At 43.4% G+C, this 27,249-nt stretch overlaps 1 protein-coding gene across 4 annotated transcripts; it reads left to right on the top strand.

The window, feature by feature from the left end:
- rpap1 (RNA polymerase II associated protein 1) lies at positions 1-25,677 on the top strand. 4 transcript variants are annotated; one of them, XM_088648210.1, is made up of 25 exons: positions 1-110; positions 1,695-1,889; positions 2,563-2,711; positions 2,802-2,894; positions 3,365-3,527; positions 3,636-3,794; positions 4,234-4,452; positions 6,383-6,498; positions 7,031-7,129; positions 7,771-7,872; positions 8,633-8,800; positions 12,442-12,627; positions 12,752-12,886; positions 13,302-13,469; positions 13,946-14,103; positions 15,115-15,294; positions 15,841-16,036; positions 16,314-16,423; positions 16,768-16,963; positions 20,440-20,655; positions 21,513-21,655; positions 23,689-24,460; positions 24,702-24,878; positions 25,114-25,170; positions 25,288-25,677. In XM_088648210.1, exons 2-25 carry the CDS (start codon positions 1,700-1,702, stop codon positions 25,435-25,437), a joined length of 4,302 nt encoding a protein of 1,433 aa, XP_088504336.1. In that variant the 5' UTR covers positions 1-110; positions 1,695-1,699; the 3' UTR covers positions 25,438-25,677. The 4 variants fall into 4 exon arrangements, with proteins under 4 accessions (XP_088504336.1, XP_088504335.1, XP_088504339.1 ...); XM_088648209.1 differs by having other exon boundaries at positions 9-159; XM_088648213.1 differs by having other exon boundaries at positions 10-159; positions 20,440-20,586.
- The last annotated feature ends 1,572 nt before the right edge of the window (positions 25,678-27,249 follow it).

Genomic DNA, 27,249 nt, shown 5'->3' with positions numbered 1-27,249 from the left:
AAGTACTTCAAAGCGGGGCGGAAATAGTTGTTGCACGTTGATACGCAATTATTACTTGTAAAGACTGCAAGTGCTTCACACTGCTACGAGGGAAACAGTCGAGTTAAAAAGTGAGTGTGAAGCTGGAGACATTACTTTTAAAACGGTAAATTTGCAAAGGTAAATGTCTAACACGCAAATTGAACGTGCAGTGATTAGTGGATCGATTTTGTTACCTTAGTTTTGTTCCGATTTGTAATTTTTAATTGTTATGTACTGGTTCACTCCAGATTCACAGACTGGTGAATACACTTTGAATACAACCTAGTTTCTAACAGACACTTAGGCTTATTATATTTGTCTAGCGTTTGTGAGTGACGTTCCCATTATATTGAAGTAAAACATTTTAAATCATATTTGGTCACGTTGTCTGCACAGCTTAAGTCATGTCAGAAAATGTCATTTTAAGGTTCACAAGTGGCAACAATTTAAGTCAATAGCTATTTGTAAGCAGTTCTAAAGTGAGACGCGTAAACAAAGATACCTCGTGACAACCTCGCGAGCGCATCTTGTCTTTATGTCAGGTCTCATTTTCATATCCAGGAATCAAACTACAACATAGCGGTGCCGAGAAGATGGGTTTCAGATTGATTCAAACGAAAATCGGTAGACCACTGGGCTTGCATCCGTTTTAAACCGTCATTATCAAAATCAATATTGTAATGTACAGTATAAAGATAACATTAAGGCCTGTATTCTTCGTGATAAAATTTCATTCTAAAATATTGTTTACCGTTTACCAAGCGATTGCTGTTTTGAACTTGTTTTTATTTAACTGTCGCACTCCATGCTGATGAATCCCAACCACTTTATAATTGGTTAAAACCGAGCAAATCCACCTATCCAGCATGGAGCATGGGAAGAAACCCACTTGAACACAGAGAGAACATACAAACTCCATACAGATAGCACCCCAGGTCCAGAATCAAACCCGAGGTGGCACTGTGAGGTAGAGATGCTAACGCACAGTGGCACCATGCCACCCACAGAAAAACATACTCAGTTCTGTGCATTCAAATATATATATATTTATCATTATAGTTAAGTATCTGAAAGTATGTTGATGGCGATTAGACAGATAAGAACTAAAGCACTTCAAGGACTTCTGCAGAGAGCTCAGTGTGACACTGTAAGCAAGGTGCCTTAATCTGTTTATCAGAGACTGCAGAGAGATCTAGTAACACAAGTATAGGCACCACGCTGGCATCCAGAATGATATCCATACTGAAATGCCTGTAGCAAATCAATCTCACAAATAGCCAAGAAGTCCTTGCTGCTGTTGTTGCATTGCTGCAGGATTGCTTTGTCAGTTTAATCATGTTTCAGATGGATCTCGGTTATGTTGGGAATGTTGCAGAAATGCTCAAGTTCTCATAGGAACATGGTTGACAGGAGTGGGTATAGAATGGTCTAGAAACTGTTCGAATGCGTTATATCTTGGTTTAATTTGGTAAATTATTTATCGCCCATACACTGGATACACGTAGTGTCGGCTTGTGTGTTGTGGCAGAGATTATCTGCAGCTGATGATACTGCAAGATGGCTGGGTCTTAGATTGTTCTGAGTTTGCTACACAGCGGACCCAAACCCTTAGTGACTGCCGAAGACCCTCTGCAGCAGCGACTGTATAACCTTGCGTTGTCCGTTTGCCGCAGGCAAGATGTTGGGGCGCCCCAAGCCTGGGGACTCAGAAGAAGACCTGCTGCGCTATCAGAGGCAGTTCCTGGCTCTGGGGGCAGAGCCAGCAGTGCGGGTGGGGCATCGCCCCGACAAGCGCAGGGGACCCCCAGGAGCCGGCGTGAAGTCTCCTGAGACCGGGGCCACTCCCAGAGACATTGTAAGCATCCCTGGTACGTTCACTGGCACCGACGCTCACTTTCTAAGAATGGTTTTCTTTAAAATCAATGAGTTATGGGCCTGCTGTTACTGAAGGAGGTTTCAGATGTGTAGGGATGCAAGGTGTCACAGCCCAGTCCAGTGAAGGTTTGAGATGAGTTTAATTGGGACTAAAATGGCCATTTCCAGAGAACACAGAAGGAGGCATATAGAAAAGTGTATTTCCCACAGTGCCCTGAATTACAGCAGTGTTACATTTTATTGCCTTGTTCGCCCTATGAATACCATGAACAGTAGTTTGTGAGTGAGCCAGTGGCTTTTCCTGATGATGTTATCCCTGCCTTTCAGCTATTCCTAAGATAACATGTACAACAACAGGTGTATGTTTAAAATTCACTCCAGCGAGCTCAGGGGTAATGACCCTTCAGCCATTCCTGAGCTCTCATGTACAACAACAGGTGACTGTTTAAAATTCACTCCACCCAGCCCAGGAGTAATGACTCCACCAGAGTCAGATGTCTACAAATATCACTGAGGAATGCTTTGGGGCATAAAAAAAGATCAGTATTGCCTGTTTTATGATATGAAAACTTTTGCTTAATGTTTTAGTGTTTGGTGTAGTGGTACACACCTCTGGGTTTTGGCGCTTGGGTCTGAGCTCATCTGTGTTGGGTTTAATATCTCCAGACCTGCCAGATCAGCTTCCAACTCTGACCCCTGCTCCACCCAAGAAGTCCCGCCTCAGATCTGAGCGAGTGCACTTTGAAGACGAGGACCCGGAGTCCCGGCTGGACAGACACGACCGTCACGTCACTGCCGTCCTGTCCAAGATCGTCGTACGTCTTCCCTGAAAGATCTGGCATCCTCTCACGCAGGCTGCTTGGTGTTACAGAAACCCTCACCAGACTTTCTCTCTTTCCTTGCAGGAGAGGGACACCAGCTTGATCCCGGTTTGCCTCCCAGAGGTCACAGGGGCTGCTTTCCCCAAAGTCTTCCACAGGTCAGAGGTGAAAGATGAGGTGAGATCCCTTTCGTACCGGTCAGTGTGCAGTCTAATGTTTCAACAGCTGTTTTGACTGTGAAAGCCATTGCTGGTGCTCTGGTCAGTTATTATAATAATAGTTTAAAAAATATATATATATAATAAAAGTAGTTGTAGTATTACAAACAGAAAGCAATATCCAAAATCATTTTTTTCATGTTCCTTTAGAATTACTACAGAGAAACATGTCATATTAAGCCCATTATTAAATAAAAAGAATCGTTTCTAATCTGTAAGAGAAATCAACATTGAAGCTGTGCTCATTGTATTTTGAGCATCCTGGTGCTGTGGGTTAGGGGTTACTGCTGGTCTGTTTAGGGTTGACGCCTACTTTACTTTCAACATTAAGGTAAATTAGTTCTTTTACAGTCCTCATTTATTGCACTTGTTACCATTTAGGTGTGTGATTCCTGCATTGCTATAGCATTTTTTTTCTGGTCCATGCAGGCACCAAGGCCCATTGGCAGAAAGAGTATTTTTGCACAGAAGATCGCTGCCCGAAAAGCAAAGGAGGAGAGCCGGCCTGCACACTTAGGGTCTACAGGTCAGAGGGTAGACCTTCCACAGGCAGTACCCATGGAGACTGAGCAGCCTAATGCTCCAATTGTAGGTGAGTCCAGCTGCTCTTTTCTTAAGCTCCACTTGACATCTTGTGATGTGAGGGAATGATGCAGTAGAAACAGCTACCTAATATTGCATTCTTGGGGTTTCTGTAAAGAGACGGTCCAGAGGTCCAGCCTGGTGACAGGGCAGGGCCTGGGGAATCCAGACAGCTCCTTGGAGGTGAGGAGGATTCACGAAGAGAATGAAGCCAGGCTGAAAGGCATGTCCGAGGCCGAGATCCTGGAGGAACGGAGGAAGTTGCTCTCACAGCTGGGTGAGTCTTCCCGGAGATTGAAAATCCCACATTGGTTAGGATGGAGCCTTGAAATGAGGAAGCATCGTTTTCTGCTTCTACTTTCTAGTTCTCGCAGATCCATATTTTGTATTTCAGTTTTTTGGACTCCGTGAAAAAAACAGGTGTTTGCGTTATAAAGTGTCAATTTAACCCTAATTTGCTGTTCTTAAAATTGCATTACTTAAGGGGCAGCTTTTGAGACAACATGTGGGTAATGCAGCGTGAACTTTAAAATGTAATTTTAATACATTTAGAAGACATCTCGTCAGTGACCACTTACAGTACCTGTACCGTTATTGTATTACAGTATTAGGTACTGTTTTGTGTAGTGCTGCGTAACGTATCACTGTACAATTGTCTAGCTGGGAATGGGGGCAATGGCCGTGCTCTCATCTCTGTCTGTGTCTCTGGCCTTCAGACCCCAGGCTGGTAGACTTTGTGAGATCTCGCAGAAACCAGGGTGGCCCGGCCCCTGCTGCGCCCACTTCACCCCTGCGGGCAGAGGGTCCGGCGAACCAGGGGCGCACAGGCACACAGGCAGACGCTGTGGAATCGATCCCAGGGGAAGAGCAAGCTGGGATGGAGACAGAGGAAGATGAACAAGACTTGGAGCCAGAGCCTGAGCCGGCAATAACAGGTAAAATGGGGGAGGGATGATGTTGGACAGACAGCAATTGAGTGCTATCGTCTTCAGTCAAGGGGGACCCCTTTTACCTGCAGGATGCTTGCAGGTGAAAGTCATCGTTGTCCAGTCACAGACGTTGAGTGATATAGAGATGTAATCAAAGATCTTTGTGTGGGCATTCGTCCTCTGGGCATTGGTCTTTGATGTAGGCCTGTCTGGAAGAGGTTCAGTAGTGTTAGCTGGGCGGCTGTTGTCCTAATTGTTGAACAAGAATTTTTCAGAAGCAAATAAAAGCTGTCAATTTCATGTTTAACCCATGTTGCAGCAATTAAAGTAAAATTCAGCCTAGGAAGGTCGCTAAGAGATTTTGCAAAATTTCATTTCAAACTATGTCGATTAAAAAAATCAGGTGTTCATTTTTAAATATACTGTGCAGATATTTGTAGTGTTGTCTCTCCGACAGCTCCAGTAAGCTCGATTAATGTCTCCCAGACGACACAGTCAGAGTAATTAAAAATCATTCTGTGCGTGGAGGTCCTTATTAATTAAAGAATTTAAATATTCTCATTTAATGGTATATTTATCATGCTTTGTCAGGTAGTTGTGCTTTATCTATCAGGTTCACAGTTAAGCACAGTAGCCCCATTTTGAGCTGTTTCTGAATGCAGTTTACAAAACACGAGTGGAAAGACCTTCTCCCTTTTAGAGCAATATCTAATTTCAAAATTAATGTAATATGTGCTACTGTTTCTTCCACATTTGACTCATTATAATTCACTTGTGCCACCCATACTTCTCTTACTGCAACACCTGAATGTATTAAAAAAAGGGAACTGAAAAAAGGGCAGTGTGGAGGATTTAAGTTGCGAAATTGTGAGGTCACACACGAAGGGGAGTAATGCGGAGAGTATGATGTAGCGTATCCACACTTTAGCATTTGTGCATTTAAAGCTCCTTCTTATGTAGGACAGGAGCTGCAAAACATAACTACTCTATGCAGGATTTCCTGGATTGTGGAAGCTGCATTTTGCTTTTCCATGTGGTCTCCGCTCCATAACCAATTGATTAGCCATCTCCAGTCTGACAGAAGTAACTTCAGGAGCTGTTGTTTGAATTGCTGACATAATCCCAGCACGTAGCAGCCCCCCCCCACACATTATCTGCATAGCCTGCATCCCATTGATTTCAATTAGTCTGATTACCCAGCACTGCCAGAATCAACCTGGATTTATTTCTAAGGGAGATAAAACCAGTCCAAGGCAGGTTATGTATCTGCCTATAGATAAATAAATTAAGAAGTGGTTTAACCACACAAAGTAGGGCAGTCACTTTAAAACATCACAGGATTAATATGTTAAACTTTGTTGGGATGAGATTTATGTACCTCCAGTGCAAAGCAAAAAGGGACAGTTTTGCATGTTGCAGTGTGAAGTTTTCCCATTGCAGTGTTGTAGATGTCACAGTCCCTTGTACTGCTGAAAGTTTATGTACACCCCTCAAGGAAAAGAAAGTAGTTGAGCTCAATCTTTTTACTTTACTTTTATTTTCTTGAGTTGCATTGTTTTTGGTGTTTTCAGTTGTCATAAATGTGTTGTCTTTCTTAAATTGTGAAAAGAGTTCAGCACTGCAGCAGAAAAACAGTACTTCATGGTACTAATTTATTGTGAAGACCTCAGCCATCTGTAGCTTGTCCATCATTCTGGCCCTTTGCTGACCTCAGCTCTGCCAAAAGCTGAATCGCTGGAACAACAGAGGACTGTTTGTACTTCTGAGTGTTTCTGATTCCAAATGAGTATTTGATGCCTTTCCAGAAAGCAATTTCGGTTTTGAATTCTCTTGGAGACGGTGTCCCTGAACGGGGATTTGTCAGGGCAGGGCTCTCAGGATGGCCTTCCACAGACGGTGATCTCGTGAATGAGTGTCAGGTGGGTTGTGTCTTTAGTGGCGGAGCTCCCGGTGAAGCCTCAGAAGGAATGGATTCACATGGACAAACTGGAGCCGGAGAAGCTGGAATGGCTGAGAGACCTACCGGCACCAAGGAAGAGAAGAACGAAGGAGGTCAGAGGGATAAGGGAGGGATTTCCTTTGTGAACAGTGGAGCAAAGGCATAATCATGCATTGAAGGGACAGGGAAACAGAAATCTGTTGTGAAGGACTTCAAACAAAAGTTTTCAGTTTTAGGGCATGAAAGGTAAACGTGACTCCCAGGATTTTGCTGCAAACTGCTTGAGATAAAAAAAGAGTGACATCTGCAGCAGATGAATGGAATTGCCCTTTTAATTACTAAACAGAAGCGAACCTTTTATAAATACGTCTGTTTGCCTGAAGCATCTCTTAATGCTGAGGCATTAAGCATCTCTTCATAAATAACCTTTAAACAAATTTGCAGGTGATAAATTGGTTTCTGAAAGTTTCTGAAATAGAATTCAGTTTGTTGTTTCCCCTCTAACGTCATGGGATTGTCTGGCTTTAGTCTCCCTCCACACTTGTTCCTTACTCAGTGAGGTCCAGAGTTGGCAGATGGAGACGCTAACGCAGTCCTGAGTGTTTCTGGGTGTTGACAGTTGGGCGTCTCTCTCTCTCTTGGCAGGCCATGCTGGCTCGTTTTGATTTCTCTGGGGTTCTGATCCCCCCCACGGAGGACCTGCCCACACACCTGGGTCTTCACCATCATGGAGCAGATCCTGAGGTCAGTCCCCAGTGCCTGGCACGGCCTCGGCACTGTGCCTATATGCAGGGCACTCGCCTGGCATGGTGTCCGAGAGCAGTGCAGAACGAGGCTGAATATAAAACCCTTAATTTGTTGCTTTGGTATTTTTGGCTTGATTCTCTTACATTGAATGGGCAGTCTAACTTGCCACGCTTTGCAGAAGTGTAATAGTCTTGTATGTCAGACTGTAACTTGAGCTTTTCATAGAAAGCGTTAAGCTTAAGTTTACAGGAATGGATATAATGTTATGTACATCTGCATTTAGTACTGTAACCGTTTTTTTTTTTTAGAAAATAAAATGGGAATTAAAAGAAATGTCAAACAAATAGTTTAAGTCATTCACCCTGAAAAATATTTAGGTACGTCCAAATATTCATACTACTCCTGACTGCATTTAAAAGGATTTTGAATCGCCATCTGTCCTATAAGTGAAATGTCTGATTGTGTACACTAATTCAGTTTTCCAGTGTTTTATAACACAGTTCGATTGTACGCGTCTCATTGGCTTGTGTGTCTAAACAGCCTGTATTAACAGGTCTTCAGCCTTGATATGGGTGCATCTGTATCTGTGAGGGTGTATATCTGCAGTACAGTAACAGGCTGCCCCCCTGTCTCCACAGCTGGCTGGCTACTCCCTCCAGGAGCTCTTTCTCCTCTCCCGCAGTCAGGTGACCCAGCAGCGCTGCCTGGCCCTCACCACCCTGGCACGTGTTTTACACAAGGTAACCGTGGCAACCGCTCCAGCCGTGGCATAGACCTCAAAGCACAAGGTCTTATTGGCTGCGCATCCTAAGCGCTAATCCCTATTAACCCGCCTGACTCCTCACCACGCCAAAATGAAACAAAATCCTGGCCAGACTCCCATTGGATGAGCGCAGTTTCGACAGTCACTCTGTGTTCAGGGACCAACGCAGCCTGCATCGGGTATGAAGATCAGGTGTGACTACATTAATCTGGTTATCACCTCGACAGTAAGAAATTAGAAGCATTTTGATCATGGTTTAATTACAAAAGCTCATCATATATACATGGGGGTTATCAGTTGTTAAATCAATAACCCCTGCAATAATGATAGTCCTAAAAAATACAAAATATACAAAGACATTAAAAAAGTAGCAAATGCTATTGGTCCCAATACTCATTTATTACATTTTAATGTGTTTAGCTATCTTCACAGTATCTCCCATACGCTGGGCATGATCACAACAGTGCATATAGATTACATGTGTCCCAATCAGTCATTGCCTCATTACATCCACAAGACAGTGCCTCTTTGTCAGCACAGAAATTCTACAAGCCATAGTACACAAAAGCTTATGTTTCGCAGATTAGTGTGTTAAAGTTTACTGTTATCCTTTCTCAAGTGCAATGATCATTATTGTACAGTGAACATGTTTTGATAAGAATATTATTTAATGTGTGCTAGAGTATATATCTAAATGGGCGTCAGACAAGATCTCTCTTCCGCTTCTTCCGCCCCAGGCTCGCGCATGGAGCTTTGCCAGCTCTCTGAAGGGCAGTGTCCTTCGTGCCCTCCTGGACGCCGGCCTTCTTTTTCTGCTGCGCTTCTCCCTGGACGACAGCGCGGAGGGCGTCATGGCGGCCGCGGTGCACGGCCTGTGGGCTCTGCTGGTGGCACCCGGCGATGAGGTGAGGCATAGCGGGAGGATGGGGTGAGAAAGAGGAGGGCAAACAAGCAGGGGTTAGGAGCTGCCAGGGTCAAGAAGCACAGTCCAGTGTTAAAAGGTGTCAGAAAATAATTGGCCTTTTTTGGAATAGTCCCATAAAGTTGTCGTAGTGATTACTGGAGGAATCGTTTCTCTTCTTGGATCTCAGGTCTGTAACGTGCCCAGCTCCCAGCAGAGAGCCAGCCTTTGTCCCGCAGACTGGTGTGATATTTTAATGAGGAAAGAGTACCTATTACTCAAGCACTTCCAATCATTTTACAGAAAGATATTTAAAATCTCAGAAGGTCGTTTTCTTAACTCTTTTAAATCCCAAATAGAATAGCAGGAATTGATCAAGAGGTTTAGTCAATAAGTGAAATAAATACTCATTCAATTTGTACGTAATTGCTCCAGAATATCCCAAGCGGTTGGTATAATTAGATGCATGTGAATTCTTTATTCTCTGGCACAGCTTTGGTGACAAGAGTAATAATCCAGGCACACTTGGTTAAGCAAATGTGTATTAACAATGACAAGACAAACAGTATGCTGCAGACAACAACAGTAACGCACAAGCTTCTCTATGTATACAACAAATGACAGACAATGCATTTCAGAGGCCTAGCATCTTTATCACCCAGAAAATCTGAGACTGTTATCAAGTATTGAACTCTTCGGTAATGCCCACAGAGGCCACAGTAAGAGATAAGCTGGAGCTGCCGCCTTAATAAATGCAGTACAACCTGCAGTTAAATTCCTCTCTCTGCAAACTCGGGTGGTACAAAATAAAAGGGAGCCTATTCTAAAAATGCACCCTTAAGCCAGAAATACCTTTTTAACTGAGGTGTCTTTTACCCAGGAATTCCATGTTTCCTGAAAACACAAAATAAGCAAACTCTCTTTAGCAAGGTTCATGCACTTAGTTCTAATCAGGTTTTGTTCGGATGATCATGAAATAGGGGCTCTAGCCTGGCGCAAGCTTCAAATTCCAACTCCTTCTGACTCCCCTCTTGTCCGTTTCTCTTCTTTTTTTCTCTCTTCTCTCCTTCTGCCCTTTCTCTCCCCTCTCTGTCAATATCATCTTATTTGGTGTGTTTCTGGAACACATATTCTTCTGTTCTTCAAATAAGACAAATCTAATTTCTATAGCCCACAGCATAGATTTCAGTGGCTCAGATTCAGTATGGGCTGCAGAGTTCAAAATTTAATTTTAGTTTTGGACTTGGGCGCTGTCTGTGACTGCCTACATTTCTGTCACGATCGCCCTCAGTGGGATCTGTAGACTTGCTGTGCTCAGGTGTACAGTTCCCTGGGAACCCCAGCCAGGCACGGACAGCCTGCGGTGGTACCAGGAGCCTGCTGTGTGGAGCGTTCGCCCCCAGTCTTCAGAGAGAGGGCTTTTAATCAGCAGATCAATGGTGAAGACTGCCCTATGAATGCTAACGAATGGTTGAGAGTGATTATTGTAATTAGGTGGCAAGGAAAGCTCAGTAATTAATTACTCAGGTCCCCATCTTTCTCGCAGAGGGCTGTGCTCTTTGTCGACACCTGTCATTTTGTTGCGTCTTTATTTAGTTTTTCTCTTTCCTTCGTCCGCCTCCTCCGTCCCCGCTCAGTTTCAGTTTGTGGGGAGCGAATGAAGCATTCTTTCCTTTAACTGCTTTTGTGTCCTTTTCTAGGTGTACACGGGCTTGAGCTCTGTGTTTGTCTTATTCTTTCACTCCTTCTTTCTCTTCATCTCTTGTCCTTTCATTTTCTGCTGCCTCTCCTCGTTGTGCCTCTGCATTCTGCCCTCATTTTCTGTGTCTGCACCTTGTTTGCCACAGCTCACCACCTGTTCCTCATGAGCTACCATTCTTTTTTCTACCCCCCAGCCCCCCCCCCACCCAAAGAAAACCCTTCCTTTTCTCTTTTCTGGTCTCTTACTGCTTCAAGGGTAAGGTGTTACGCTGTGAATTTCTTGGCTTGCAACGTGTCATTTATGATGGCTGAAAAGTTCTAGAAATCACATTTGCACCTTTTTGCCAGCCGTGCAGAGTGTGCTAAGAGCTGAGGGGCCGGGTCATTGTGGTCTTTTAGCATCAGCTGAAGAACTGTCTGGCAATAAGTGCCTGCGTTTGTGCATTAAGGCATGAAACCAGGGGTTATTGAAGGACTCAGTGCAGTTCAGCTCAGTGGTTGAATCGCAGAGGTGTGAAGGGAGGCGGTGAGGTCTGATGGTTACAGATGAGGGAATTAATGTATGTTTCCCAGCTAAAGACTGTCTACTTGCAAACCCAAGACGTCATAGAATGGTTCACACAGTGTCAGCTCTATAATAAAATTGATTAATAAACTTAGTTGCTGGAAAATCATCAGAATATCAGAATGCTTACAGTTTGGTATCTAGCAGCAGATTAATACAGGGATCTCATTTAGCCTTTTTTTTTAAAAGAAGCTAGGGTACTGGTTTAAAAACTAAAATGACACTTACTGTAGGGTAGAAGGTGATGTATTTGATGTTATTGCCTTTTCTGATTTGCCTTTCTTAAAAATGGCTTCTTTGAAAATAATGCAATCTCCTGGTTGTTTTGGGTTCAAAGCACATCAACAAACCTGTAATATAGAATCGATATATGTAAAGTGCATTGGATCATCCTTTTGTTTACTCATGCTTTCAAAGACTTTTACTGGTTTGGATACCTGTTTAGCATTTTGATTTTGATTGCTTGTCTACAGTGTCTTCCTTACTGTATGTCAGTCATGACACACATCACATTGAGGCATGGGAGCCTTCTTGCTGTGTAATGATTATGTGTAAGATACAATGACTTTATGTTAATAAACCTTTTATAGACATTGTGTTTTACTGCCCCCTGATCCAAATATAAACTGACCAGAGGTGTCGGCTTGTTTATGGTATAATGCTATTAATACATACATGACAAGTATTTTTAATGTAGAAATATATGTTTCAAATTGCTTTTTTGGGTTGATCTAGTTTTCATTTCATTTATTTTTGTGCTGCACAAATGTGTTTGACCCAGTAGAAGCTAAAAACAGTGGTCGATTGTGTGCCTTTTGTCAGCAGACATAGGCTGTCAGATGCGATTAATGTTTATGAGAAAGTGTCAAGGATTTTACACCCCTTCACCTGCGAATAAGGCAGTCATGAACGCGCATCATGTAGGAAATGTCGTGCATGCAAACATGCCATTCTGATAAAATCTTCACTGTCGGATGTCTGACACACTTATTTTGGTCATCTTATGGACTGATGCTGGTCCGCGGACCAGTGGTTAGGAATCACTGATGTAATAAACATGCTGATCTTATTGCGTTAAGAGAATTGGTTTTCATTCATTTGTATTGAGAAAGTATGTAGCAAACTTGTATGAAGCCAATTTGTAAATCAGTCCGTATTCCGAGCAGTGAACATGCAGTGTGTGACTTACAGTTTCCTTATGTGGTTTTGCCCCCTATAACTACTTAGAAACAATCTATGGTGGAAACCCAGGAAAGGTTTGTAAAGGGAAGTGGAGTCAGTGGGTAATGAGTGGCCAATCAGGATGCAAATTGTGGGGATGTACTGGTAAAATAAGCACAGGTGAGTTCTAAGCCCAGGCATGTGTGGATCTCTTTCAGGAGTGTCTGGACAGGACCTTTTCCTGGCTCCATGGGGCACCCACCTTCCCCTTCTTGCCCTCCACGCAGGAGGAGGAGGAGGAGGAGGAAGAGGAAGAGAGCGGCCAGCAAAGGCCAAAGGAGACAGCCGAGAAGAAGGAAGAGGAAAAGCCTGACCACGATGTGGCCCGGGTCGATGTTGTCAAGGTAACATCCCGGTCTCCCTTTCTGCATTTCAGTCCGTCTCCCCTGAGGGCTGTTTATTCTGCAGCCAGGCCTACTACTGGTCCGCAGTCTCTCATCCTCCGGCCCCCTGCCTGCTCCCTCACAGGGCCTGTTGAAGATGAAGCTGTTGGGACGACTGCGCTATATCCTAGAGGTGGTGCGGCCGGCCCCCCGCGTGGTCCGGGACGCCCTGGAGATTCTCATTAGACTCGCACGCCATTCCCCCTCTGCTGCCAGCCAGGTGACGATCACCTCCGCCAGCCTTCCCAGGAAAACCTGCTTCACCTCTGTCATCACAAAATCACCAACGCAAAAAGGAAACAAACCTTGACATTACTGTAAATATGACTCTCGAAGCTCAAGCACAATAATGAGATGACCTCTTACTGTAAGCATAGTAGTTAAAAACTATAAAGAAATCGACTGGTATTATTTATTTGCCTGAGTGACCCTCTTATTCAATGCAGCTGTAATTATGTGGTCATTCGCCAGACAAACTCAGTGATAATCATCATTTATTCCCACTACTGGACTATTTTGGTGTTTTTTAAAATGAAACTACTGCCCTTGTCATCTCATCTGAAGAGAGTATTTGTTATGACGTATTGGAGCCTTCCCTCAGCAGTAGTGTTTCTGACAGGGTGTTGATGTGACAGGTGCTGGACTGTCCTCGTCTGATGGAGACTGTGATGCAGGAGTTCCTGCCCTGCTCTTGGTCAGCTCCCCCACCTACTCTAGAGAGGCCACATGGGCTGCCTGTTGCCGCGGCAATGAAGCTGGTGCGCATCCTAGCCAGCTCGGGGAGACACGCGTGCGCCAGACTGGTGGGTGTTGTTTCCCTGCAGTAACACTAACTCTTGCAAAAGGCAGAGCAAACAAAAGCATAAAAGCATTTCTGATGTGGGACCTACTACAGGATAACAACTTGTTTTAATAGGTAGTCTAACAATTTAGTTATTAAGAGGGCCCTTCTATGAATGCTCTCTTATTGTGACATTAATTCTCAAATTCCTTATGATGGAGCAATTTTTATTGACTGTGGAATTAGGAGTGATCCCTAGAATTGCAAACACTTAATACTCCACCTTCTCCAAAGGTTTGTTCTTTGTTGTTGACTTTTTTCTTAGATTTGTTACCCTTTCCTTTATTCCTTGAGCCGTTATATGAATCATGGGCTGATTGAATTGTTTTGCTTTGTCTCTTCTGTCTAATTAATGAGATCTGTGACTCAGGACCTTTGTGGATGTCATTTTGTGGCTCATTTTGTGCATTTGTGCTGTGTCTCTTTATCCCCTTCCAGCTGAACAAACTGGGAGCCCGTGAGCGTCTGTCACGTTTCCTAGCAGTGGAGCCAGAGGAGCTCCTGCTGGAGCCAGGAGAGGCCCTGAGACTCGGCACCGAGGCTCTGAGGCTGTGGAGTGTGGCAGCTGGGTATGGCCAGGCCTGTGACCTGTACAGGTGAGTGTGATGAGACCGAGAGAGAATGACGAGGTGGGGCTGTAGGGCTAAGAATGATTTTGAAGTCCAGGGGAGAGAGACCTGGGTTAGTCTCACACCAGGTCAGTCTATCAGCAGGGATTTGTTAAGACATGAATGTGAAATTCTAGCATATTCGTTCTTAGAAAAAATGAACTCTTTTTACCGAACAGCCCCTAAATAGCTTTTTTTCCTAGATACTTCAAATGTTGATTTGTTGCGTGTTTGTCACTATTTATAGGCATCCTCTGAATGCTGATGCTGCCATGGTTCCTCATTTGAGGAAGGAGTTAATGCTGTTTCCAAGTTGTTTGCTATTCACTGATAAGCTTTCATTGTGTGTCCTTGCCTTCATCACAGATTTGTGGTGCTTTCGGATAGTTTGGTCTATATCAGGGGTCAACTCATTCTAGATTCAGGAGTCTCTCATAGTCCTAATCTGAATATTTAGTGCATGCATGGTCTAGATTGCAGTAATATACAACTGGCTAATGAAACATGTGGACAACAAAAAAGAATTGTCAGTCTAAAATTGTAACTTTCCCTCTTTAAATTGTTTCTCAGGAATTAGTACTTAAGGTTTTTTTCTAAGCCTTGTTTAGTGTAGTTAATCAAGGATGGTAGAACATTTTAATACTCATAGGCTTCAACCAGCATAGAGAGAATTGTTGGATTTGGTTTTGAAATTTAGAGCTTAGTGGTTACTCCGTCTTTTTATAAAATACCCACCATATTGTGCGCATGGTATATGATAAGAAATGTTTTACAAAATTGTTAGTGATGAAATTGACACCTACCCCGGTTGTCATACATACAGTATTTATAGGCACCCTCTGAATCCTATTATATCTAAACTGCAGAAATCTAAATGCATATTAAATCTAAACTTTGTGTTATCTTTAAGGCCTTGATGACTAGTGGTCAGGAACTACTAGTAAGAACTGAGAAAGACGTTGCTTATATGAGGCATAATCAGTTTCCGTCTCTTCTTAGAGACCTCTATCCCATCCTGGTCAAGGCCCTGCAGTCTGTGCCCAGAATGGTATCCCAGAAACCCCCTGGGGATTCTCTCTGTGATCTGAGTCTTCAGAGAGCGGAGGCCCTGATCACACTGCTCACCAATGTCACTCACACTGCTGGTTGCCACCAGGAGCTCCAGGCAGACCTTGCCAGGTAAGCTGCATCTCATTCCCCTGTCTGTCTCAGGAGACATAGACCTGTCTCTTCTTTATGTGGAAAGACTCATTTTTATCTAAAATATCAAGTGGCCAATGACTCCAATAACCTCCAGTTACCAGCAGTTACTAAAAACATACATAAATGGCCTGCTCATGTCTAATGTAATGGACCATGCTACCTTAAAATGCAACAGACATCCCCATCAGGTGGTGCACACTATTTAGCACTGTGACCACTTGAATTGTAGTAAATATATACTGAATGGCACTTGTGCTCATGGACAATGTACAAAGGAACCTTAAAGTCAAGCTGTCAGTGGATTTAGTTTAAAATACAGAGCTTGTAGAGCACAATATCTAATTAGTATTTCAAGTAGATTCAATGTCTTGAATCGCATTGTCCCTTAAGCATTTGGCCATATTACAGTGAAAGGCTGGTTTTGTTGCTGGGGAGAATAACAGGTGTCATGTTAATGTCACGGTGTTGTGTTGTCATTCTGGCCTTGTCTGAGATTGTGACACTCCACTGTCTCTGTCCCAGTTCCCCTGAAGGACAGCACCTGCCCCCTCCCCCGGTAGAGTGGAGTCATGTGACGGGGCTCCGGCCCTTCGTCGAGGGCTTGCTCAAAGCCTGTGTGAAAGGCCTAGCGGACCCAGCCCAGAGAGAGGCTGTTCTGAGCCTGGTGCCCTCACACCTGGTCTACCTGGGCGCTTTCTACACACAGCTCAGCAGGCAGGTCAGTGAGAGAACCGGTGTTGACATAGGGAGTAATGCCCTGATTCTATGATAAGTTTTCAGGGAACCTGCAATAATTGGTCCACAAAAGCTACAAGACACTTGTTTCTTTAAGATGATGTTAACACAGTTTGAATTGTAAATGTGTGTAGTCATTGTGTTGATTGTATATGCTTTAGCAACACTGTATGTCATCGATCATGCCAATAAAACTAATTGAATTGAGTTGGAAGTGGTGAATAATAATGTAGCTTTGTGTCCCTTACTCTTACCTTTAGGGCTCTTTCCGCCCAGTGGACTGTCTGCAGGAGATGGAGGTCCTCACCTCAGAGATCCTCCTGCCACTCCTGTCCCATCAGGCTGTGCGCAGCATGATTGACAAGCTGAAGTGAGTGTCATATTTACCTGTCATTTAGCCACTGATAGCATTGTGTTAATGGACTGATTACAACTTTCCATTAAGGGTTCAATATATACACATAGCCTAAAACCCAGAGGGGTGTGGCTCTGCATGACAATAGCCATGCTCACTGTAGACCGAAAGGGATCTGGAATGGTTAATAGGGGCTCCTGATGTCCTTCTTATTGGTTACTCCTGACATACTACACATCTTCATCTGTGTTCTTTAACTACAGCATTGTTGAAAATGGCATATGTGTATTTGTGTCTGATTCTAAGTTTTATTTGGGTTTATCTGTTATTATTTTCCATTTGGTGTATGTGTGTTTCAGGAGCTGCTCAGTACTCTGTAACCCCACCTCATGCAGCCCGGGCCCAGAGACAGTGCCCAGTTTGCCTGGCCTGGCATTGTCTGAGGGAAAGCCTCCTCTTATCATGACTGATGCCAGCTCACCCTTTCCCTTCCTTACGGGACTCTGCTACCTCCTTAATGCCATGACCAGCACTCACCGGGGGCTCACTGACAAGGTACGTGCTCTCACACGTGGCGCAGGCAAATGTTATTCCTGCCCACTCACCGAAAGCAGAACAAGCTTGGTCATGGTGACGTTTATGTTTCTCCAGCTAAATGTTGCAATAGAGGTGCAGTTCATGTATTTCTTTTTCCTCCCAGCAACAGTTCTTCAAAATGTATTTAACTGATTTTGATGTTTTGAATTTTTTACTCCCCTTGGTACCAGACACAGTTCGGAGGCTGATTTCAGACGGGTGGGTTGAGTGATTGGAAATAAGGGGTTTTCAAGTTTGTCTGATCATCTGAAAACCAATTCTGTAGAAAGTGATTTTGAAGGAACTGAAAAGAAAATATCCTATTAGCACTGCAAAAACAGATTTTGGCATCCCTGACATACTTTTTAGAATGTCCCCTAACTGCTTCTGTTGAGCATCGCCCTGCAGTATTACTCCTGTGACCGGAGAGAGAAAAATGTTACCTTGACTTTTGAGTAGTCATGAACAATCCAGTGCTTCTTAAGGTAAAATTCTTCTTTGTTATCCTGACATACAGAGTGTTTACAGATACCAGACATCTAATTTATTAACAAGGATGGCTAATTACTTAGTCACGTTTTTTATCTTCTCCTCCTGACTGCGCCCAGAGAGCCTGACAGTAATTAGCTAGGAGGTCTACGTGAAATCAGCCAAGCTTTTGTTCAGCTTTAATTGGAGAGGTTCCTCTAAAACGGACTGGAGCACACAAAATCCACGCGGACTGACACACACAGGACACACAGGCATCACATTCTTTGCAAAAATGTTTTCTAGCGTTCAGTCAGAATTAGCAGTGGGTCACATTTTGACCTTAAGAAAAATGAAGACCCTGAGGTTTGCATTTCCTGTATTATGAATAGATAAAAAAAATGGTTGTGGAATAAAAAGAGGAATAACTCAATTAAGAGACCTTAAAGCAGCCTTTTAAGTCCCTCAACAGAACATGCTTGACATCCTTTAAAGTTCCAACAGTTGTTCTCTTCTGCTGTGGCTGTATTATCTACTGTACAAGAGTGCTTTTACCCCATCTTAGTCCGCCCCAGGATCACTCTGTAGTGTTTTTGGGGTTCACTGATTATGGAATAGGGGATTATGGGGCACTTTCCCTCAAAGGGACACAGAAGCAACACAGGCCCATTGGGGGAATATTTTTTAATTCTCCCACTCTGTGTACACAGCTATCTTCCATACCAGTAAACCGATAAAACTGTGTTGCATGAAATGAGCAGTAGTGAGCAAAAAACCCCGGTTCAAGCTGTTATTACAACAAGAGAAATAAATTTCTCAGTGGACTTGCAGGTTTATAATTTATTATGCTGTTGTTTAGGTCTTTAGCCATCCTTCTGATTTTGGAGGGAGTTGGAAGCCTTTGATTGGAGAGTGTCATTTCCATTACAGTGCTTGTGTTCCAGCTTGCATTGACTGCCTTATGTAGTACCTCTCTTGTTCTAAATCTGCTTTCAAATGAAACTCATTCATTCATTCATGAGGCACTGTAATGGCTTGAAATCATGAGTCTACTGTGATTAATTACTTTTCCCATTGATAAAAATTGAAGCAACTGTTCTTCAATTTGGAGAACTAAATCGCTCCAGTAAGAAGCATCATAATCTCTTGAAGCAAACTAGTTAATTACTGGTTGATCCAGTGCTGGTATGTATCTTTGGCAAATGCGATGTATTTTACAATATTCTTGCCACAGAGAATAAACCCATACACATACAGCTTTTACGGACAGTTCTCTTCAGAGCGGCTGGTAAATTGAACTCATATATTGTGTTTAGGCTCTTACACTTTTGAAATGAGTTTAATACTAAAATGGCCCTTTTCTGTTGATAATGAGACCTGCCTCCACTGAGGAAGAATGTATCTAAAAAGGGCTGCAGTGTTGTGCCCTTGAGTAAGTTAATTTTCTGAAATTGCTTCATTAAAAGGGCCTGCTATTTAAATAGACAATCTCCAGGTCAACATTGTAAAGGAGAATTTTGTTCTCAATTGACTTATCTGTTTAAATAAAGGATTTGCAGAAAACAGTAAAGCTGGATTGGAGAAATAGCTTTGTGTCTTAGTAAGTGCTCAGTTGAAGCTACACTGAATTCATAACTATCAAGAGAGTGCTCAGGAAACACTTCAGATTCTTCAAATCATACAAAGAAGAGGATTAGAAGAGATTATCTGAGCACTACTGCATGAGGTATCTTTTTGAAACCTCTAATGCGAATACCCCAAGGTTCTCCTGTTTGAGCTGAAGCTGTGGCACACTGCTTGCCTGCTTTATTAGGATCTGCATGCTGCACTGATTGAGTTATTTTTGGGCCATAACCCTGGAGCAGATGAGCAGTCCATATGGTGAGGTAAGAATTTAAGTACACTTAGAAATAATAGATTTTTTGAGAAGTCTGGCAGCAGGCCAGCAAGGCAAGGCCAGACTAGAATTCATAATTCAAATATTCAAACCAAAAAGGATAAAAGGAATAACACCATTTACGTTACTGCACATATGTTCTGTTTAAAAGGCTGGTTAGTGGCTCTTAATTTCCTCGCACCTGGCAACCTCTAAAATCACATCTTTGTTTTTTTTTGGCTCCATTGAGACGAACGTTGTTCTTCCATTTTATTCATTTTTAAGGACAGAGCCCTCTCAGACCTGTCCAATCATAGCTGTGTCACAGGCTCAATGTGCCTACTTGATGTGTGCTCAAAGTAGCAGGAAATGAGAATCGACGACTCCTTAATTTTCTCAACCAAGGTGGCCCGAGTTCTCCTATGCAAATAGAGTTCTTAACAAACGTTCAGAAGGGGTGACGGCAGCCAAAGTGTCCCTCACATCTGTTGCTGCAATTCATAATTCTCTATGATGTAATTTCCTGAAAGAACTATGAACACCACAGTGTGCTCCTTTCTGTATCCGCACTCCACCCCATCCACCTGTGCAGCTGTGCCTTGATTAACTTCTCTCTCTGTATGGGGGTTCTGCCTTCCTCCTCCTATAGTCGGGTGGCTGGCCATCACGCCAAGCACTCAGTGAAAGATCTTAACTGCGTTTTCATATTGGGTGATGTTATTCCTCGTGAAGCAAGGATAAAACAGAGAAATAAGACAGCTTGTCGTTTTTAAGAACTAAAGCATGATCCAGACATAATCCTTTTGTTCATCTTGGAAATCGTCTTAATCTGCAGTGCTACATTTTTATATGGTAACTGCTATTTGTAGTTCTTTTTTAAAAGCTCCACAAAAAAGTCAGCCCCTGGATGTTGACACTATAATTCACAGCAGTTCTTGGCCTTAGAAACATGGTCTTGTTTCCTAAGTTAACCAACACCTGATGGCTAACAAGGGAAATAAGGACTGAGTTGCCTTTGCTCTGCACTGCTCCATGGAGCAGGACAAGGTATTTTTGCAGTGTCATTCTGGGGCTAATCTGCTTCTCTCTCATTTCCTCTCTGTCTCCCCAGTTTTCTGCCCTTCTCCTATCAGACGTTCTGATTGGTTACCTGCACTCCAGTTGCCAAGCAATGGCAGCCCTCTCTCTTTCCAATGCCTGGCTCCTCCGACATGAATACCACCTGCTGTACCTGCTGTTGAAGATTGCCTACAAACTGGTACTCTCCCAGCCTGTAAAAAGGCACACTGAACTTTCAAGTGATAAAAATCAGGTTCCAGTGATAATGGTAACTTGGGGGGATGGGATTGTGGATCTCAGGCGATATGCAAGGTTTATCTTTCTTAAGATGTTTTAACTCTATTATTATTATTCTGACTTTGGCGGATTTCAAAAGGATTGATAAGAGCTTATCACTTATTCTGTAGAACATGTATTTCAGTTTGAGTTCAGTTCCATGTGAACCTGGAATAAGACAGCCTCTTATTCCAAATTTACATTCAAGTGAAAATCACTAATTCTCTCAAGACGTCTGCATTTCCCCTAGTCCTGGCATAACCAGAAATCACAAGCTTTGTGTGATTATTTCCTTTCCTATAGCTAAAAATTGAAGCAGCTGTTCTTGAGTTTCAAGTATTGAATCACTCCAGCCATCATCATCTTACCCTTTTGAAGAAAAAACAGTCCTAGTTAATAACTGGTTTATACAGTGCTACAGATAGGTACTTGGATTAAGTCGATTGCCAGTATTGAATTGGTGTGCTCTTTTAGGCTTCACCGATTGTATTCATTTGGCCGTGTGTAAACACATCTCTTTTTAGTGTATTGAAGCAGAGATGAAAACTACTGCTCTTTGTCCATAGATTTGTTAAGAAAAAAATAATCTGTTTATTAGCACTGACTTGCACTCAGTGTTTTAACTAAAAGCCATCTCTGGAAGTGGTTTAGGAGAGAGTCACCTGCAGCGACATTTAAGGAAATATTTAAAGATAACAGTTCTACACCCAGCTCTCAAGCACATCTCCAGTTTATCGAAAAAATGACCAGCTCAAGAGCAGAACCATCAGGAGTAACTAAGCCAGGGTGTACAAATGATGTTTTCGTTTTATTTAAGTAAACCTTTTTTAATTATATGTTTTGTTTTAGGTTCCAGTAAACTCAGAGGTGTCCAAGCATGCGGCGCTATACCACCAAGTTGCCATGGCAATGGTTACACGGCTGTTGCCAGGTAGTGAATACCTGGTTCACGATCTTCTGTCTACAGTGATCTTTAACCACGACTTTGTCCCGTGAGTGTTACATTGTTTCAGGTCTGCGGAAGAGTTAGTGCAGCACAGTTCTCGGTTTTAATGTGTCTTTCACGTTTCTTTAGGCAGCCCTGGGAAAGAGCTGTTGCAAGTGTAATTTCCTGATCCCTGTTCTAGAAAGCAGTTTCTAGAAAGGAAGTGGAAATTTCCATCCTTTGCCTGTCAGTGACCTGTGTTGCTGCAAAAGTTCCAGTGGAGAACAGGGGGTAACAGGTCGCATCGTGTAAGATGAGACCGTTATGTTGGTGTCTCTGCCTCCAAATCTCTCAAGAGCTTTCCAGCAAAGGATGTCCCTGTTGACATTGTCGTTTAGGGGCCCCACTCGGGCTGGGTGTGTCTGCAGTGTCATTCTGACACTCAGGATCTGACTGAGCATGCCACGTGCACGTGTCGTTCAGAAAAGAACCAGTTCTGGAACGCTACCAGTATTAGTATGCCTTTCTGAATTATAATCTCTCTAGTTTATTCACAATCGTCACACAGCCTGTGTTTAATGCACTTTGGTTTTCAAATATTTCATAAAGCATCATGGCATCAGATTCATCACTCCGCACACAGGAGAGGGGTGTGCTTTGTGGTACTATGAAAGGAGTTCCCTGGCTCCTATACAGCTCTTTGCCAGAAGCCGTCTTTGATTTGTCCAAGTGAGAGCCGAGGGTGTAAACACGCAAGTCTTATTTTGTTGTTTTTCTCTTTTTTTTTTGTTAATCTGCAGTGAGTTGGTTTAAAGCAGCCCCCTTGAATTTTAAAGTCTGAATCCCAAAACATCTGGAACGTCTCAGTAAACTTAATCTTTTCGGAGAAGCTGCTGGAAAGCAAAACTGAAAAAAAAACAAAAAAAGGCTCGATGGCTTATCAAACCCTGAAGTGTGATGACAAATGAACAAGCTCATTGGGTGGAATGGCTGGCCTGCTGTCGTTTTTCTAACCTTTCGTAGGGTGTTGGTAGTTCTCGCCAGAGACGCTGGGGAGCAGAAACATGGGGCTGGTCTTCCCGGCTCCCTCTTCCTCAGCGCCTCTCCGGGGTTTTAGGACTGAGCCTGCAGAATTGAGGGAAGCGACAGTGCAGACTGACGTACCTTTAGATTTAAAATTTTTATTTTGAATCCAGATTTTATTTTGAAATAAATAGATTTTAATCAAAAATAAAAAAAGCCACTTCAAGTATCGACCTTAATATGCAAATTAAAAATGGAAATGATTGGGATCTCATGAAGGCTTCTCTTTCTGGGATTTGTCCAAGTTTGGATGACTTGCATTTTGAGCAGGAAGTGAAGGCTTTTGCCTTTAAATTATACGACGGGTTGTTGCTTGTGTAAATGTGCAGTACCCCACTTAGGTGCAGATCTCTCAACATAATCAAGCAAATATGGTTATTGCACTGCAGCAGTCTGGGGATTCATGTGTGGTCATGGAAACACTTGGCACAACCTTAATTGGGTCATAAAATCACTGTCAACACTTGGATCTTGTAATGGCAGTACATCACAATATGGCCTAAGAGATATCTCTTCAAGGACATTTTTAAAACTGGAGTATGGATTGCTAGAAAAAATCCTAGAGTTTAAAAATCTGAAGACACGCAGGATTTTTCTAATTCAGTGTTCATAGGAGATGATTCCTTGGATATGTAATTATGGGGGGTATTATAACTTATTACAACAAAAAAATTCATGTCTTATAGTATAATTTTGAATGTTTTGCTTTTAGTAAAAACGAGGCCAGAGATTCTTAAAACCACAATTGGACTGTTCTCTCTGAACAGCTTTTTTCTGTAGCCTCTAGATGGTACCCAAGAGCTTTCTTAAGATGTAATGTTCAGTAGAGTTTTTATATTTGGCTAATGAAATGCATTCCTGTTATTTGCTTAGTGTGCAATGGATTTGCCGCCAAACTCATCCTGTTGATTCCTTGTTTGAGAATGATGCTACTGCTACAGTAGTATAAAAGCTTTAATTGGATTGGATTGTCATGAGTGTTGGCTCCTGATGTGATCCTGTTTCTTGATTTTCCAGTGAGGGGCGCTGTGGAGGTCCAGAAGCTGCAGATCTCTCCCAGCTGCTGCAGCTGCAGGATATCTCCCCCTCCCACCCTTCCCATGGGGCACTGCTGCGGGATGCTTGTGCTCAGCTCCCTTCAGTGCGTGGGTGCTACCTCACTCATCTGGCTCACCTGGAACCCAGTGTGCTGAGGTCTAGGGACTCTTATCTGGGTTGCACCCCTTGCGTGAGCTCCCAGCTCCTCCCTGAGCTCACTGGGCCTGTCTTGCCGTCGGACTGGGCTTTCCTGCCACTTGTCAGCTTATATGAGCGAAATGGGAAAGAGGAGTCTGGCGGGCGACCCGTGGAGACGGCTCCCACAAACTCCATTGAGTCTGCCACACACTGCCTGCAGTGGCTGCTGGTCCTGGAGACTTGGCGTGAGGGCGCGCTAAAGGCCGTGCCACCCGCTGCCAAGCTGTGCCGCCTCGCCTGTGTGTTCTTGTGCAGCAGTGACTTGTTCCTGGAGCGTCCTGTACAGCACTACACCTGGGGGTTGCTCCATGCACTGTGTCGCCCCACCCAGCAAGAAGCCCTAGACCTTGGGGTACCCCTACCCGGTCTAGCCTCCTTCCATGACCTCTACTCTGCCCTCCTCACTCAGTTTGAGGGTGTTTCCTTTGGGGACCCGCTCTTCGGCTGCTTCCTGCTCCTGCCCCTTCAGAGGCGCTTCAGTGTAGCCCTACGTTTGGCTGTCTTCGGGGAACACGTGGGCCTGCTCCGCTCCCTGGGGGTCACACTGCAACAGGTGAGACATCACCCTTCACCTGTGTTAACAGCTCATGAGGCCCCTGGCGCTGTAGGCGTTGGAATGCTCAAATCTGACATTCACCAGGTAGGCCGCACGTGTGAGAATAGGCTGCTACGCGTGCGTTTTGAGATGACATTGTGTGAGCTGTGGCCAAGCTGTAGTATGTGCTATGTGCTGTAAGGTTTGCTGCGAGTGTCTCTCTAACCTACTGATCTTATGATGTCTGTCTCTCTCATAGCTGCCTGTCCCTCTAGAGCGCTTTACTTCCCCCCCAGAGGAGTCCGTGTCTCTACTGCGGATGTATTTCCGGACCCTAGTGACAGGGACACTGCGCAGGGTCTGGTGCCCTGTCCTGTATGTTGTTGCCCTGGCTCACCTCAATGCTTTCATCTTCTCCCAAGACCCGGCTCCACAGGTACCAACTGATGGAACTCGCACAGAACCTGTCTCTCGTATTCAGTTTGCGTGACTGTGTGGAGATCAGGAGCGCATTTGGTTTTAGTGGAGGATTTTCATTCATGCAGAAAGAAACAAAAGATGACAATTGGGATTTACTTTGTCCTCGAACCTCCCTTTCTGGGATCATTGGAGCAAAAGAGTTCAGGAAGGTGTGTGCCTCTTGATCTAAGGATGTCTCTGTCTCTTACCAGGAGGTTGATGCCGCTCGGAGAAGTCTCCTGAGGAAGACCTACTATTTGACAGATGAGGTATGGTTCAAATTCTGCCAGATTCTGATCTGGTCTTTGTTTCTCTTTATTTTATTGCTCTTGTCGTTCCATCTTCTGGATTTATATTGAATCCATTCCTCTCTCCCTCTGTGCCAGACTCTGAAAAACCACCTGCTTCTGTTCAAACTGCCAAAGAGAGAGAGTGAGCTGGGTTTTGAGATGTACGACCGGCTCCCTTCCATCAGAGAGAGGAGGCTGGAGAGCGTGCTGAAGAGAGAGGAAAGCAGTGAGGGGGAGAGGGCTTGAGCCACGTTTCCACTTGAGGGAATTAAAGGAGCATTCCCAGGGACAAAGACAGCACTCAGCCTCACCAGTTGGTGCATTCTGGCTGTCACTGCCTTTTCTTAGTCGCTTTTCAGCAAGAAGAATGGAAAATAAAACTGGAGGCTGAGAACTGTGTCCAGCAGACCTGATGGATGCAGTGCTGTATCAAATCTGGATGGATGTTTTGGAATAAAATCTTTTTTGATTCAATTTAATGTGAAACATATCTTTGATTGCTTTTGATTTAATTTTCTTATTTTTTCAATGATTGCTGGCCAAATGTGGAATTTCTTGTCTTGACAGCATTCTAAGCTGTATGCTCAATAACTTTCAGGCAAGCTGTGAGAGTGTGTCTGTTTTCTGGACACGCATCACCTTCTAATTGTGTCTGTGTGATTCTTAAGAAATCTCATTCCTGTGTACAGTCAGCTTGTTCTTGGATTATCAACAAGATGCATTTTGAAATGCTGTTGTTGGCTTGTGGCACGCAGCAGTATTCTGAGACTGCTTTTGCCACTAATATTGGGCAGATTTTTGGCTTCAGTTATCGTGGTGTTCACTAAATGTTTTGTATGTCATACAATCACTGTGCAGTTTATTTTTCTCTTAATCCTTCAGATCACATTACACTTTGGCCCATTAACAGTCAATGGCAGCAAAATTATAGATACCCACTCAGTATTTAAGAAGAAACAGTGTCATATTGTGCTTTCAGTCTACCCTAGTGAAGGCAAAGTCTGATCTGCAAAATGTTTTTTCTCTTTTCAATAGACATTGAAATGACCCTTTTTAAGATACCATATCTGCTGTGTGATGGTCTACAAATATGAATTCCCAATTGTATGTAGTTTATTCAGTTCAGAAGAGGTTAGTGTTTCACCAGGCTCATGTATTGAATCTACAAAGTATGTGGATTCAGTGAGGATCAGGTTAATCAGAAGAGGGTGAGAAATGAAGATAAGAGTAACTACTGGTGCTGAGTGTATGTGTGACTCTGTCTTTGTATAACAAAGGATGGCACTGACAAGGCACTATTAGGTCTGATCAGAAGACTGGACTGGTAATCAATAAGCAGTCAATTTAAAGCATGGCTGTTAAAACACTTCTTCCCTTCTGCATTCTGAACTGAAGACAGGACACGAACAGCTAACAGTGGCAAAAGCAATTCAGATACTGTAATGTACATGTCCAGCATCTGTGGTTCATTTACCATGAAGAACACAGTAATTGGATGTTATATTTGCAAAGCAAATTACTGTGACATAGCTGTGGGAAATATACTTCATGTAAACTAAAAAAACAGGCTCAGGGAATGAAGTTCACATTGGCATGCTGTAGAATACTGTAATTAACCCCCAGGGAATGATAGAGACCTACACTGCTATCTATAATAGCAGTTATCTGCAATGTGTTTAGTTGTTCATTGTAAAATATTTTTTGTTTGCCTAATGTGCTATAATGGCTTGTCTTGAGTTTGGCACGTTACTCAGATTGCTCTGTACAGAGCAGGTGTGTGTGGGATCTGGGTGTTAGAGTCCTGCAGCTTCTCAATCCTTTTAGATGTACAGAGCTGCAGGGCACCAGATGGAGAGCTCCAGTTGTGGTGAAGGATGATAATTGTAGCATTTAAACAATATGCAGAAAGTTATTCATTTTTAACTTTTTTAATTTTTGACTTCCTGGGGTGCAATTACCTCATTTTGCCCCTGGAGATCCTTGCAGGGTTTATATTCTTGGATACAATTCAAGACTGGGCAAACACCTGGCAGGTGACAAGGGAGGAGTATTCCATCA

This window comes from Lepisosteus platostomus, chromosome 10 (assembly GCF_059453375.1).
Source record: "Lepisosteus platostomus isolate fLepPlt1 chromosome 10, fLepPlt1.hap1, whole genome shotgun sequence".
NCBI classification, from domain to species: domain Eukaryota; kingdom Metazoa; phylum Chordata; class Actinopteri; order Semionotiformes; family Lepisosteidae; genus Lepisosteus; species Lepisosteus platostomus.
Note: the sequence above shows the minus strand (reverse complement) of the source record. Positions and strands in the feature narration are given on the sequence as shown.

Coding starts and splice junctions, on each gene's coding strand:
- rpap1 (XM_088648210.1), top strand. CDS start 1,700: ATGTTGGGGCGCCCCAAGCCTGGGGACTCAGAAGAAGACCTGCTGCGC. Junction 2,895..3,364: donor GGTCAGAGGTGAAAGATGAG/GTGAGATCCCTT, acceptor TGGTCCATGCAG/GCACCAAGGCCCATTGGCAG. Junction 24,879..25,113: donor CCCAAGACCCGGCTCCACAG/GTACCAACTGAT, acceptor GTCTCTTACCAG/GAGGTTGATGCCGCTCGGAG.